The following is a 15,820-nucleotide window of genomic DNA, read 5'->3' as shown; positions in this document are numbered from 1 at the left end:
TAAACGAAAAACTTAACGACTTCTTCTCGCTGGACCGTATGGGAACTGAGCCATCCTTCAGTTTTCCGGAATCGGAGGCAGACAAAAGAGCCAAAAGGATATTGGAAGAAACGACCCGCAGATTGTCTGACCGATTTGAAACTGGACTACTTTGGAAAGCCGACGGTATCGAGTTTCCTGACAGTTTCCCGATGGCGGTAAAAAGGCTTGAGTCACTGGAAAGGAAATTAACCAGGGATTCTTCTCTTCGATTTCGAGTTCACCAAAAAATGGACGAATACGTGGCTAAAGGATACTGTCATCGCGCTACCTCCGAAGAGCTGAACTCCTTTGACGTTAAACGAGTGTGGTATCTCCCGTTGTGCATCGTCGTTAACCCGAAAAAGCCGGAAAAGGTGCGAATTGTCTGGGATGCGGCGGCTAAAGTCAATAATGTCTCCTTTAATTCGGCTTTGCTTAAGGGACCAGACCTTCTAACTAACCTGTTCTTCGTCCTGTACCACTTTCGCGAACACCGAATAGCCGTGACTGGGGACATAGAAGAAATGTTTTTGCGGCTCCTCATCCGACCGCAGGACAGTCCATCTCAACGATTCTTATGGCGGGATGATCCAGAAAAAGCTCCCTCCATATACATAATTGACGTTGCGACCTTTGGGTCAACTTGCTCTCCATGTTCGGCCCAATTTGTGAAGAACACCAATGCAAGTGATTATATGGAGTCGTTTCCCAGAGCCGCTACTGCGATTATTAAACATCACTATGTAGATGATTATTTAGATAGTTTTGAGACAGTAGAAGAAGCTATCGAGGTAGTCAAACAAGTGAAGTTCATCCATTCGACAGGGGGTTTCAACTTGCGTAACTTTTTGTCCAACTCCCACGCCGTTTTGAAGGCTATTGATGATGTCTCCGAAGAAGATGCAAAGCAACTGTGTTTGTTAAGAGCCGAAAAGGTAGAATCTGTATTGGGCATGAAATGGAACCCGTCTAGAGATGTTTTCATCTACACTTTGTCCCCTCGGGAAGGTCTCGACAAGGTCATAGAACCCTCGCATATTCCCACCAAACGAGAAATGCTAAAACTCGTCATGAGTCTTTTTGATCCTCTTGGATTTGTGACGTTCTATCTCATCCACGGAAGAACTTTGATCCAAGACGTCTGGGCGACTGGCATCGATTGGGACGAACCGGTGAACAAGGAGCTGTGCCAAAGATGGTGGCACTGGATTAGCTTTTTACCCATGCTGGGTGACCTGAAAATTTCGAGGTCATATGGACGAACTTAAACAATTACATGTTTTTGTAGACGCCAGTGACACAGCATACGCCTCTGTTGCATATCTCCGCGCCTACGGAACATTAGGAATGGAAGTGGGACTCGTGGGAGCGAAAAGCAAAGTTGCACCACTCAAAGTACTATCTGTCCCTCGCTTGGAGCTGATGGCGGCGGTAATAGGTGCGCGTTTCGCGGATGCAGTGCTCGCGGCTCATTCCTTTAATGTGACGGAAACCATCTTTTGGACGGATTCGGCTACGGTGCTTGCCTGGATTAATTCGGATCACAGGAGGTATCATAAATTCGTAGGAGTCAGAGTCGGAGAAATACTTGCGTTGACGAAAATGAACCAATGGAGATGGGTGCCTACCAAACATAATCCAGCAGACGAGGCGACGAAGTGGGGTAGCGGTCCAACCTTTGATCCTAGCGGACGTTGGTTTAGCGGGTCATCGTTCCTTTATCAGCCTGAAGAACAGTGGCCACAAAAACAAAAGCCACTTGTCACCAGTACCGAGCTCCTCAGTTCTCACAACTCACACCAAATTGCCCCCGATCCACTGTTTGAAACTGAACGCTTCCACAAATGGGAGCGATTGCTAAGAGCACAGGCGTACGTATGCAGATTCATCAACAATGTTCTTTGTCGCAGGAACGGAAAACCAACGGAAACAGGAATCCTCAGCCGAGACGAGCTGATCCGAGCCGAACGAGAATTGTGGAAGCAAGTTCAAGCTGAAGCATACGCCCAGGAACGACGAATACTGCTTGACACTCAGGGTACTCCTGACTCACGCCACAACTTAGTACCGAAATCGAGTCCCATTTACAAGTTGTGGCCATACATGGACTTAGACGGCGTAATCAGGATGCGAGGAAGAATAGGTGCCTCATGGTATGCAACTCATGATGCCAAGAATCCGATCATATTACCGAAATCTCATCAAATAACCTTGCTTCTGGTGGATTCGTATCACCGTCGGTATCATCATGCCAACCAGGAAACGGTGGTGAATGAACTGCGGCAGCGCTTCGAAATATCCAACTTGCGAACTGTCATTAAACAGACAGCCCGAAGATGTATCAAATGCCGCATTGCACACGCAGTTCCTCGGACTCCACCAATGGCTCCGCTCCCAGAACAACGTGTCACACCTTTTGTAAAGCCTTTTACATTTGTCGGTCTGGATTATTTCGGACCCTTAACGGTAAAGGTCGGCCGCTCTGAAGTTAAACGATGGGTGGCACTCTTTACGTGCCTTACCGTTCGTGCCGTACACCTTGAAGTAGTGCATAGTTTATCCAGCGAGTCATGTATTCTAGCCATTCGTCGATTTATCGCCCGACGCGGAGCACCATCTGAGTTCTTTAGCGATAATGGGACTAATTTTGTAGGGGCGAACTCACAGTTGCAACAGGAAATTGTGGCTAGGAACACTGAATTAGCCATTACCTTTACCAACACCAATACACGTTGGAACTTTAACCCACCGGGCGCTCCACACATGGGTGGAGCGTGGGAGCGCTTGGTGCGCTCAGTAAAAAATGCCATTGGTACCATCATCGACGCTCCTCGTCGACCTACTGACGAAGTTCTCGAAACGGTCTTACTAGATGCCGAAGCAATGATAAATTCACGGCCTCTAACTTATATTCCACTGGAGACCGCCGACGAAGAATCATTGACACCGAATCACTTTTTGTTGGGTAGTTCTTCCGGTGCAAAGCAACCACGCTCGGAGATCAAAAGCGATCGTGTCAGTCTGCGGGGTTACTGGAATCTGTCTCAACACTTGACAGATCTTATATGGAAAAGATGGATCAAAGAGTATCTGCCAGTAATCACTCGACGATGCCGGTGGTTCGAAGAAGTTCGTGATGTCCAAGAAGGCGATTTAGTGCTGATAGTTGGTGCAGAGGCGCGGAATCACTATGTGCGAGGACGAATAGAAAAGGTATTTCCGGGACGAGACGGGCGCATACGCCAAGCTCTGGTGCGCACAGCTAACGGAATCTACAAGAGACCGGTCGTGAAACTCGCGTTGCTTGACGTCGCATCACATGGTAAACCTGGTCCAACCTCGTTGGAGCCACCATCGGCACACCAGCCTTTACGGGTGGGGGGATGTTGCGACGCACATCAAGCCCCTCGTCCGACCAGATCGCCGTAGTTACAACAGGGCATCTACATCGTTTAGGTAGTAGTGAGTGACGACAAACACAGGTGTATGAAAAACGTCAAACGCGATGAGTCGTAAATTTCATGTTCTCGGCCAGAAGTTTATTATCAAAGTTTAAAGAAATTCGATAGTTAAATAATTAATTTCTAACTTGAATTACAATCTCATAGGGTAAGCAATATTCGCCGCATTGAATTAGAGGTCAGAATAACAATTTATCTTATTAGGATTTGCCACAGTGAATTGTACCCTCGGCAGCGTTATCATTACCACCTGATTTGACACTTGCTTCCCCTCAGGTATCGATATTAGCAAAAACCCGTAAGTGAACTAGTTATTTCTAATTGGAAGCTTATTACCCATTGATTACTTTCCCTTTAGATTTGAATCGTCACACTCCGCAATTGTTAGCTATAACTCAGTCAGGTCACGGTAGAACACTAAAACTGTAAGTTAACAATTTTTCCATGAATTCAGTTTAATGAAATATAACCATTTCAGCTTAAAGCGACAAACCACCCACAACCCGTGTTTCGCTAAAAAGACTTGGTGTTTCTACGAACACACGCTAATAGGGTAGCGAGCCACTTGGGCAGTGGCCGGTATTTTGGGCACTCTTCGCTATAACTCAGTCAATTCCAAACCAATTGACTTGAAATTTTGTACACGGCCAAATACTTTACGTATCTCACCGCATTCCAAAAATTGTGTCAATTGGTTTAAAATTGGCTGAGTTATAGCAGAAAAGTGCCCAAAATAGGACCCCTGCCGAGATGGTTCCATTTCCCTATTTATCACACCAGTAAGCTCATTAAATATAATTTCAACTAGCGGTCCCGGCAATCTGCCTGCCTACTGTGTTTTTTGACATGCAGCTCTGTAGAAAAATGCCCCGCAATATGGAATTTTAATCTTTCTCGTTTTAGGTGCGTTCTCGGTCGATTTTCCAGATTATTTTTTCGTACGAACACGTCGTAACCCTGCAGGAATGAAACAATGAAAGAATGGTGTGGATCCGTTGGCCCGTTCCCGAGCCTATTCGTGACATACAAACACCATTCAATTTTTATTTGTATAGAAGATAGTTACAAATTCAGTTCATGATGTAAAAATTAAACAATAGTTTGGTATAAAATTAAGTTTTATTATTCGAGTATTTGCCTAACAAACGTCGAAAGGTTCGTCAGATCAATTATCAGCACAAGTTCCCGAGTCACTTTTTTAAAAAATATTGTCTATCACTTAATGTTTTGTTCATTTACGAATTATTTACAATTTTACCAATAAAATGGAGACAGGGAAAATTATAATTCAAGAACATAGCGAAAATTAAGAAAAAACGGCAATAAATATGCGATATTTATCAGCCTCCTTTTTGTTCCAGACGTGAAGCTACAGTGCGTGTTCCGATTTCTCCGGAAGACTCAATCATGTTTAACAGGGTGTCTACTATCTGGAAAAACCTGGAATTATCAAGGAATTTCATTTACCCTGGAAAAAAACCTGGAATTATCAATCAGGGAATTTTTGGTGGAAAGAAATGTTTACAGAAACTAGTTTGAATTAAGACGTTCACTGAAGTAGCTATAAAAATTCTCCGTATTCCTAATAATTGAAATCAGAAGCCTATAAAAATGAATCTGACAAAAATTATAGACAGTACTCCAACATTTCTAAGGGATCAATCCAGACGTCCAGGAAAAATGTTTAATGGAAATATTAACATATCTCTACCAGAATATATAAATAAACTTTCAAAAAACTTTCAAGAAAAATTGCTTGGGTAATTTCCAATAGATTATTTGGATACAAACCGTGAGGATTTTTTTTTAAAGCTCACCTAGGCAAATTTGTGCAGGACCTTCTGGAAGTATTTCTAAGGAACCCCTGGAAGAGTACCGGGCAAATCTCTGGCCGTTCTTACATTAGTTTTTAACAAATCCCTTAAAAGGAATGGTTGATAAACCTCTGGATAATGTGGCTGAAACCATGAGGGGCTTCGCAATATGTTGAATTTTCTAGGAATAGTTTTCAATAATAGTTTAGATGTTTTAAAAAAATAGAAAATAGGAATAGTTTTCAATAATAGTTTAGATGTTTTTGAAAGTATAGACTTTTCAAAAAATTCTTGAATAAGCCTTGCTAAGGATTTTTTTCAAGAATGTCGACGGTAAAAATCTTATGCAATAATTAAATATTGCAAAAAGTTCATTATTTCATTTTGTTATTGTCTTCTGTTACTTAGGGAAATTGATTAGATATTACGCGGTAAATTACTCAAGTGAGAGTATAAGCTGAACATTGGCTGGTTAATAGTGTCAGTGGCTGAACACAATGACATCTGAAAATTGGTCTTAATAACCAGCTTTTAAACATACCCCAACATGCAGAATTAACTATCTGTTTGTTAACCAATAATCAAATAATTTTTTACAGCTTATCCAATAGGCTGCGGCTTATTTTTCAAAAGTTGTTGAAACGTGGAATTCGTAAGCTCTTCTGGATTCAAATGACACAAAAAAAGAAATCTCTGAGTTTGAGCCAAAAATATTGAGATTTAGAGATGGCGCAATCGTCTCAAAGTTGAATTTTCGAGGAATAAAAAGGTGTTTTCACTTCAGGAGCCATAACTTTCTCAATTTACAACCGATTTTCAATCTTTTTTTTATAAATTTCTAGAAAATTACATTTTGAATAAACTCGTAGAATATTAAATTTTTCCAAAGTCACGCAAAATATGAGGTTTTGAAGATCTAATTTATTGTTTTCTTATTTTTACAAAAAATTTTAACTTTAGAGTCTTATAACTTTTTAACCGTTTTACCAATTTCAATTTTTTTAGCTTGCTTTTGTAGATATTTTTGTTGCCTAAGAATGTTGTGAATAAACTGTACCTTTAAAAAATCGTTTCAAAATGGATAAATACCAAAAACCGTTCAAAAACACGTATTTTATTAGAAAAATCAGAATTTTGGCAAAATATCAATTGTTTTCATGCTTAGTTTCGGGCTTAAAGTAATAAATTTATTCTAAATAATTATATGGAAGCATTAAACTTCAATTTTTGGAGTGTTCTGAATCAAAAAATATTTTCATGTTCAAAATGCGAGGAAAAAAAATTTGAAAAAAAACCTCCAATGTGTTCCATATCCCTAAATATGATGCCAAGTATCTGGTTTGAAGTAAAACATATCAAACAATTGTCAAAAAATCCAATTTTGCATGAAAAAATCAAGTTTTAGGGCATGATTTGGCAGTTTTTGGTGAAAAGTATCATAGAAATGACTACTTTGATGAATAGTTTGTTTGGGACTAAGATAGGCAACAGAAATATCTACAAAAGCAAGCTAAAAAAATTGAAATTGATCAAACGGTTAAAAAGTTATCGGACTCTAAAGTTAAAAAAATTGTTAAAAGAAGAAAACAATTAATTAGATCTTCAAAAACTCATATTTTGCATGACTTTGAAAAAAAAATGAATGTTTTATGCGATTATTTGTGAGATATTCATAAAAAGAGATTGAAAATCGGTTGAAAATTGAAAAAGTTATGGCACTTCAAGTGAAAACACCATTTTATTACTCGAAAATTCAACTTCGAGACGATTGCGCCACCTCTAAATCTTAATATTTTTGGTTCAAACTCTCAATTTATGTAATTTGAATCCAGAAGAGCTTACGAATTCCAGGTTTCAACAACTTTTGAAAAATAAGCCGCAGCCTATCATCCAAGCATGTAGTTTGTAGAGCCAAATCACTTCTTCAGCCTTTATACAGACTTACTTCAACTCATGTTATTGCTTATTGCGGTCAAAATTCAACTTTTTCCAGGTCAATGCACTAGTTTTCCCTTGTGTATGCCTAAATTAGACCAACTGCGTCGATATTTTACGCATTTGATTAGTTTTGAGAGACCTTGCCCCCCTCAACTACGCCACAAGTTGGCGCGTGTGAAAGCCCGCAAAGAGTCAAATAAGCTCACGAAAGATTTTTTCACACAATAATTGAATTTGATTAATTACTGATTAAGCGCATATTAAGCCTTAAATCAGCCTTCTAATGAACCTCAATTCAACTAAAGGATTGGATTCCTGTTTCGGCCGGAAAAAAATCTCGGCATGTCGTATCATTGTGCTTCCCTCACATTATACATATTCATGCAATGGCAGGCAAAGAAAGCTCTTCAATTAATAATGGTGAAAGTGCTTAAAACACTAAGTTTAAGAGAAGCAGGCCAACTTCCAGTGAGAACGTAGAGCCGTAAGGAAGAAGAAGCGAAAAAAGAATGAGAAGTGGAGCTTAAATGATGAAAGACAATCGCACAAGAAGGAGGTATTCATTTTTGTCACTTTTAAGAATATGACTATTCGAAATATTACTTTGCAAAGCTCCTGGAGGTCACCACTGAAAAAAGAGTCACAAACTAATATGTATCAACTTTAGTTCTTCAAGTGGGGAAATGAGACTCAAAATAGTGTAGAATTAGCATGCTAATACTCCTTTCGTTTTACCAAATGCCAGGACGTGGCCGCCCGATGCTGTTATTGAAAGCTAAGTAAAATGAGTGAAAGTATTCTTTTTGATAATAAATATTATGTGTATGTACATAAATATTTCAGTTTAATAACGGAGTGCTTACCAATGATTGTATTGGTAAGTAATGTCTATCCATTGGGTCAACTTTGCTTATTCGCATACAAACATGAATTACTCTACACATCTTGAGAACCATCGTGATGCATTAGAATTGGGCAACTTCAACAGCCGTCTTGTATTACCAAGATTTACTTCTTCAATACCATCTCGGTTTCAACAATGGGCAACAACTCGCTTCTAATTCACCCCGCAAAACTTAAGAAAGCGATATTATCGAGGTCTCCTCCGTCTCCTCAGGCCTGTGCTGTAGCTGTTTGTTATTGCACTAACTGCACTTAGTATGTGCTCGTTTTCCTCCGTGGTCTTATTCGTACATTTGCGCCGCAGCAGCAGCCCAGCCAGCATCGTCAAATGCGCAAATGTTTACAGTTTCGCGCAGGCAGATGCTTGTTGGACGACCGACGGTACTGGTACTGCGGTGCACTCGTTTCTGCCACAACCAAGCCACCCAAATACAAACTAGGTATGCAGTGCGGCATGTGCGCGAGGCAAGTCTCGTTCGTTACCTACAACAACCAACGGTCACTGGGACTGGAGCGTGAATTCGCTGGTACAGCCAGCAGCAGCCGGCTTGGTTTGCTTATACGCGCGAGAGAGAGCTGATCTTTCAACGAACGTCATCACGGACGCCATGTACACAGTGCATTTGGCGACGGTTTGCGTCACGATGCAAATATAATAGAGTGTGCTTGTCAGATTGAAACGCAATCCAATTTTCCACTCGAAAATTAAAACAATTAAATATTTCTCTTAATGTTTTACTAAATTAAAAGACAAACATAGAAAACAAAAGTTTGTGTGGTGGCAGTCATATTAAAGAATTGAGCTAACTACAATGTTCTCGTTACGACGTTTCGGACCAGGTTGGTGCCTTCTTCAGGGATCTATAATAAAGTATTGTTTTTTTTTTCGAGGGGTGCTCCAATATTTTTATAACAGTTTAAGGATTCATAAACAAAAGGTTGAAAATATTTGAATATTTTTAAATGCCATAAATGCATACAAAATTTTATAACAATATCAGAAAATTTCAAATTATTATTATTATTTTTAGCTTGACAGAAAAGTCCTATTTCTGTCGGCGTGGCGCCTTGGAGAAAAAATGCAACGAGGTTTACAAATTGACGCATATGCGCATCTCCTTCCAGTCAGCCTCGCGAGTTGCGAATCGAGGCAAAACCGATAGGCAATTGGCGCATTCTCGGAGTTAAATGGATGTTTGGTAAATAACCAGTTGTTTGTTTACGTTTCCACTGTTGTTGCTCAGTCCGCGCGGAATGCATCGCGCGATTGCAGGAAGGCGCTACACTACCAGTACAGTGCCAGTGGTACGGTGTGTGGTCGCGGACATTTCGCGGCATTGGTGGTGTGAGTCGGCTGGAATGCAATTTGCTTTGAATGTTCGCACCGTGCAGTGCGCCTCTACCTATTGAGGCAGTCTATGGCTAGAGTAGGGTGATTCGAAGAAGTGCAACCCTGGTGTTAGCGCAACAGCACGGAGAGATACAGACAGAGGGACCGCCGAGATGTGCAAAATAAAGTTATTAGCAAACAATGCACCACACACGGATAGAAAAACACATTTATTTACCACTGTAAGCATGGAGGAAACACTGACCAACGTGATTTTTGAGACGTAAACAAACGACTTGCGATGCGACGATGATGCTTGGTAACCGTATACAGTGATAGACATTCGTTTAGCCGAGAACAAAAAAAGTGTCAGGAAACTCATACAAAATATTTTATGATAAAACTTTTTTATCGTAGTAATAGTATATCTAGTACAGTTTTATAAAAATGTGATACATTAAACTTACATATACACTGAAACAAAATCGAGGGTAAAAACCCTTCAAATTTCATTTTTTGCCTAGACATTCGTTTAGCCGAGGCAGTGAACCGTATAGTACATTTTTTTCATTATCGTCGCAACGCCTTTACCGTCATGACTAATGTTGCATACTACCGTCACACACTACATTCATGCTGCCGTCGATGCATCAATGTCGTCTACCATGAATGTAGCATTTGGCACCATGATTGTAACACAAATCAAGATGATGGGAGTACGAAATGACAGTTTTGAAATGTAGAGTTGGAGTTCCAGTGGTTCCGAAAACTGCGAAAGAAAAATGCGGATAACTCGTGCTAGAGGGTGTCAAGGGCGTTACTTGGGGTCTGAGGGGGTTTAAGGGGGATTTCAGAGGCATTCCAAGAAGCTTTAGAGCATTCTCAGCGGATTTCAGAAACGTTACAGAGGCGTTACATGGCGTTTTTTGGGGTTTCGGAGGGTCTGAGGTGCGTTACATGGGGTTTCTGGGGGTGTTAGGGGGATTTTGGAGGCATTCCAAGAAGCTTCAGAGCATTTTCAGCGGGTTTCAGTAACGTTACGGAGGCGTTACATGGTGTTTTCTGGGGTTTCGGAGGGTCTGAGATGCGTTACATGGAGTTTCTGGGGGTCTTAGGGGGATTTAGGAGGCATTCCAAGAAGCTTCAGAGCACTTTCGGCGGATTCCAGAAACGTTACGGAGGCGTTACATGGCGTTTTCTGGGGTTTCGGAGGGTCTGAGATGCGTTACATGGGGTTTCTGGGGGTCTTAGGGGGATTTTGGAGGCATTCCAAAGAGCTTCAGAGCATTTTCGGCGGATTTCAGAAACGTTACCGAGGCGTTACATGGCGTTTTCTGGGGTTTCGGAGGGTCTGAGGTGCGTTACATGGGGTTTCTGGGGGTGTTAGGGGGATTTTGGAGGCATTCCAAAAAGCTTCAGAGCATTTTCAGCGAGTTTCAGTAACGTTACGGAGGCGTTACATGGCGTTTTCTGGGGTTTCGGAGGGTCTGAGATGCGTTACATGGGGTTTCTGGGGGTCTTAGGGGGATTTTGGAGGCATTCCAAGAAGCTTCAGAGCACTTTCGGCGGATTTCAGAAACGTTACGGAGGCGTTACATGGCGTTTTCTGGGGTTTCGGAGGGTCTGAGGTGCGTTACATGGGGTTTCGGGGGGTATTAGGGGGATTTTGGAGGCATTCCAAAGAGCTTCAGAGCATTTTCGGCAGATTTCAGAAACGTTACGGAGGCGTTACATGACGTTTTCTGGGGTTTCGGAGGGTCTGAGGTGCGTTACATGGGGTTTCTGGGGATTTTAGGGGGATTTTGGAGACATTCCAAGAAGCTTCAGAGCATTTTCAGCGGATTTGATTTCAAAGTCGTCACAAAGGCGTTTTTGACGATGGCGGAAACCCTCAGTAGTGTCCCTGTCTTGTCCCAGAAACCCCAAGCGCCATATTTAATTCCAAAATGGCCTAGGATATCGGGTTTCAACATCAGCTCAATTAGCCAGGTCTGAAAATATCCGTATGGCATGAGACTTTTTGATTTGTTAGACGTGGGCCGTAACTATTCAGTTGGGAGCCACTGACTTTTGTTCCCCTGCTCCATTGGTGGTTATGACCCTCGGAACGCACAATCCGAAAATCTTTGTCTCCGCTTCTTTACACTTCCGGTTCCTAAATTATACGCATGTCCCGTTCGCAGTTTTCGGAACCACTGGTATTTCATTAGTTCACTCAATTTGAAAATCCACTACATTTTTTGCCGTGATTAAAAAAATGTCACAGTCACCCATGAATATTTCATCTGGTCATACGTGAATGTTTTTGTTGCATGATAGTCAAGACCATACATCCACGATTATCATGCAAACTACAGTTTTTGATAGTACATTTTGGATCACTGAGCCGAGGTAAATGAAAAATTAGTTTTCAATAGATTTTTTGCAATTTCGTGAGTATATTTCGAGAAGGCATTACGTTTATGACGTGTTAGCATAATATTTGACCTTGAAAGTTTATTTATTTGTGAAATTCAGAGAAATATTATAAAAAAAATGTCCCGATAAGGAGAAGCGACGATAAACAAATTTATTTAAGAAAACTGATTTCTGTAAACACTCATACGTAAGCTAGATTAGCAGTTTTGAAAATATGGCACAGAATTATTGTCAGAAAAGTTCAAATTATTGCATAAAATGTCATGAAAAAAATAAGTATATTGGTTTTTGGTTGGTTAAACTTTAAAATGGGATTGATAAAAGCTAAAATAAATAGTTCTGCATTGAAATAAATACGTGCCCTAATGCCTGTGGAGTATACCTGTTTGATACTACCATTACTGAATGAGTTAAAAGACTGCAAAGTGAAAGAACTGCAAGAAGTGTCAGATTTTTTGTACTCTGTTTATTCAAAAGCAGATGCTCATACAAAAATGCAAGATTTGATTTAATAATTGGCTTATTTCATTCAATCTGAAGAAATATATTATAAATGAGTCTTAGTTGTGAACCACATTCATTTTTAACATGATTTATTTGAAAAGAACGTCTAAATTATGAAACAAGTAGTTCATGCTATAAATTTGAATACTTTCGGTGCCATTTCTCGAAATATGTGTATATTATTTCAGCCAGAATACAGTCTAGAAGATGTTGGGAGCTATTAGAAGCCGTAATAGTAGTAATCGCTGTGATTTATGCAAGTGAAACCATCATATTTCATCAAAACAATACTTAAATACGTGATTTTTTGATGGTTTGTGTTATTTTTTTCTGTTAAAAACGTTGTTTTTCGCAAAATTTCAACCTGCTTTGGTCATGAAACTTTTATTAGATTCTTTTAAAATACTTCCGATAAAAATAACTACACTAAATCTCAATTGAGAAACATTTAAAATATTATGACATATTTATATGAGATGCATGCAAAATTAATATGGCAACACTTCAAAAAACGATCTAATTCATGATTTACTAGTCGATCTATAATGCAGATCACCATACAAAATGACTTTGTTGGATATTTTTCGAAATTTGATAGTTTTTTATTATGGAATTCTAAAAATTGTACTATTCGCCTAGACATTCGCTAGGCAAAAAATGACATTTGAAGGGTTTTTACCCTCGCTTTTGTTTCAGTGTATATGTAAGTGTGATGTATCACATTTTTTTAAAACAGTACTAGATATACTATCACTACGATAAAAAAGTTTTATCATAAAATCTTTTGTATGAGTTTCCTGGCACTTTTTTGAAATTTTTTTAGCCTCGGCTAAACGAATGTCTATCACTGTACATTCGGGCCACAATCGTCACGCTGCTCTGGGCTAACAACAAACAACAATTGCAAGATGTTTGTCGAAATGGTTGAAGATGCTAATTCAGCTTCAGTATACTAAAGCTGTTTCGAATTTGCCAGTTGGAAACGAACGATCAACCGAGAGTTCTTTGTTTGGCGCTATTTAGCACAGCACAGCAGCACAACAGAATCGGTAATGCATCGGCAAATGCTGACGACAACCTCGCCGTGGCGGTGGTCTAAGTCGTGTTGGATCAGATCAGAGCTATTAGCTGATGCAAACTTTGTGAAATTGTTTACACAATTGCCCCATCCAGAATCTCAGGGAAATAAATTTGTTTATATGGGCCGATTGAACAAGGCTGTGAGAAATACTGTTGTTTAGATTTCTGTTTATTTGTTTGGATTGTCGTGTGAAACAGTAATTAAGGTCACAGAACACTTGTTTTTAGTTTGCTGCTGTTTGAGTAAAAATGCCCCCAATGAAACTGCTTCCCGTGACAGTCGTGGAGAAGTAGAGGTGTTCTTGGTCTCTAGTAGCAACGCACGTCATACTTATATGCCTTCCCTTCCTTGACGACCGTAAGGACGTGGCCGGCGTCGTTATTGAGTTAAAAAAGTTTGGAATTCTCGAAGTTGCACATTGAGAACGGTAAGCTACTCCCAAACTCCGTTTGTTGGTTCCCTGTGCAATTTCAATTGTTCTGGTTAATCACGGAGTAGCACTTTTCTATGCACTTCCACAATCAATAACCGCCTGCTTTTTTACTAGTTACAATTTAGTTATCATCCAATGGAAATATTTTTAGTCAAATAGATTATAAGAGTTTCTTAGAACCATCATAAAACCAAAATAAAAAGCAATAGGTTTTAAGACGATTCTTAAAACCTCTACAAGGCTAATTGATCATGAACAAGTTATTTAGGATTTCGCATTCGCACATCATGTGTCAGGCGCACACATGGCCTGGGATCGAATCCCACTCTTGGCAAATTTACAAAACACAAGTTCTTCCTTCGGCCGGTCGACAACGGACCAGATCTTTACCCTACGGCAAATCCTCCAGAAATGCCGTGAATACCAGGTCCCAACGCATCACCTGTTCATCGACTTCAAAGCGGCATACGACAGTATCGACCGCAGAGCTATGGAGAATCATGGACGAAAACGGCTTTCCTGGGAAGCTGACTAGACTGATTAAAGCAACGATGGACGGTGTGCAAAACTGCGTAAGGGTTTCGGGTGAACTATCCAGTTCATTCGAATCTCCCCGGGGACGGCGACAAGGTGACGGACTCTCATGCCTACTCTTCAACATCGCTCTGGAAGGTGTGATGCGACGAGCCGGGCTCAACAGCCGGGGAACGATTTTCACAAAATCCGGTCAATTTGTGTGCTTTGCGGACGACATGGACATTATCGCTAGAACATTTGGAACGGTGGCAGAGCAGTACACCCGCCTGAAACACGAAGCAGCAAAGGTCGGACTGGTGGTTAATGATTCAAAAACAAAGTACATGCTGGTAGGCGGAACCGAACACGACCGGATCCGTCTGGGTAGTAATGTTACGATAGACGGGGATACTTTCGAGGTAGTGGAGGAATTCGTCTACCTCGGATCCTTACTGACGGCTGACAACAACGTGAGTCGTGAAATTCGGAGGCGCATCGTCAGCGGAAGTCGGGCCTACTACGGGCTCCAGAAGAAAATGCGGTCCAAAAAGATTTACCCACGCACCAAATGCACCATGTACAACACGCTAATAAGACCGGTGATCCTCTACGGGCACGAGACATGGACCATGCTCGAGGAGGACCTACAAGCACTCGGAGTTTTCGAGCGACGCGTGCTAAGAACGATCTTCGGCAAAGTGCAGGAGAACGGTGTGTGGCGGAGAAGGATGATCCACGAGCTCGCTGCACTTTACGGCGAACCCAGCATCCAGAAGGTGGCCAAAGCCGGAAGGATACGGTGGGCAGGGCATGTTGCAAGAATGCCGGACAACAACCCTGCAAAGCTGGTGTTTGCAACTGATCCGGTTGGCACAAGAAGGCGTGGAGCGCAGAGAGCACGATGGGCGGACCAGGTGGAGCGTGACTTGACGAGCATTGGGCGCGACCGAGGATGGAGAGCGGCAGCCACAAACCGAGTATTGTGGCGTACTATTGTTGATTATGTCTTGTCTTAATGATGTTTTAACGAATAAATGTATGTATGTAAGTTCTTCCTTCGGGAAGGGAAGTAAAACCGTGAGTCTCAAGGTGAACTAGTACGGGCTCAAAAACCAGCGAGTTTGTCAGTTGCTATAAGGATGGCTCAGAGCAGAATAACAATTTACTTCGTCATTTGCGCCAATTTCCGTCACAACATTATCATCTGTATGACTTACCTTGGCCAATGCCCCATTAGATGGCAGCAAAAAGATGTAGATTATAATCAACGATAATTATCGATATCCAGCTTCTATAGCACTGGAAACCAAATAATTACACTAAATCTCACGTTTCATTTTCACTCCACTTATGAGTTGTAATTTTTTCTATTTTTGCGTATGATGAAGGGAACCGCACCAA

The 15,820-nt window shown here is 41.0% G+C and overlaps 2 protein-coding genes across 7 annotated transcripts in view; both read left to right on the top strand.

Annotated features, from left to right (window-relative positions):
- LOC109432273 (xaa-Pro dipeptidase) overlaps positions 1-15,820 on the top strand; it is a 757,159-nt gene that overhangs the window by 128,569 nt on the left and 612,770 nt on the right. The gene's annotated exons all lie outside the window — the stretch shown is intronic.
- Positions 1,731-4,251, top strand: LOC134289588 (uncharacterized). 5 transcript variants are annotated; one of them, XM_062855612.1, is made up of 3 exons: positions 1,731-3,630; positions 3,687-3,780; positions 3,841-4,251. In XM_062855612.1, exon 1 carries the CDS (start codon positions 2,125-2,127, stop codon positions 3,448-3,450), a length of 1,326 nt encoding a protein of 441 aa, XP_062711596.1. In that variant the 5' UTR covers positions 1,731-2,124; the 3' UTR covers positions 3,451-3,630; positions 3,687-3,780; positions 3,841-4,251. The 5 variants fall into 5 exon arrangements, with proteins under 5 accessions (XP_062711596.1, XP_062711595.1, XP_062711592.1 ...); XM_062855611.1 differs by having other exon boundaries at positions 1,731-3,780; positions 3,841-3,907; positions 3,961-4,251; XM_062855608.1 differs by having other exon boundaries at positions 3,687-4,251.

Source organism: Aedes albopictus, chromosome 3 (genome assembly GCF_035046485.1).
Source record: "Aedes albopictus strain Foshan chromosome 3, AalbF5, whole genome shotgun sequence".
NCBI classification, from domain to species: Eukaryota; Metazoa; Arthropoda; class Insecta; order Diptera; family Culicidae; genus Aedes; species Aedes albopictus.
Note: the sequence above shows the minus strand (reverse complement) of the source record. Positions and strands in the feature narration are given on the sequence as shown.

Excerpts from the sequence above, each read along its gene's own strand:
- LOC134289588 (XM_062855612.1), top strand. The coding sequence starts at position 2,125 with ATGGACTTAGACGGCGTAATCAGGATGCGAGGAAGAATAGGTGCCTCA.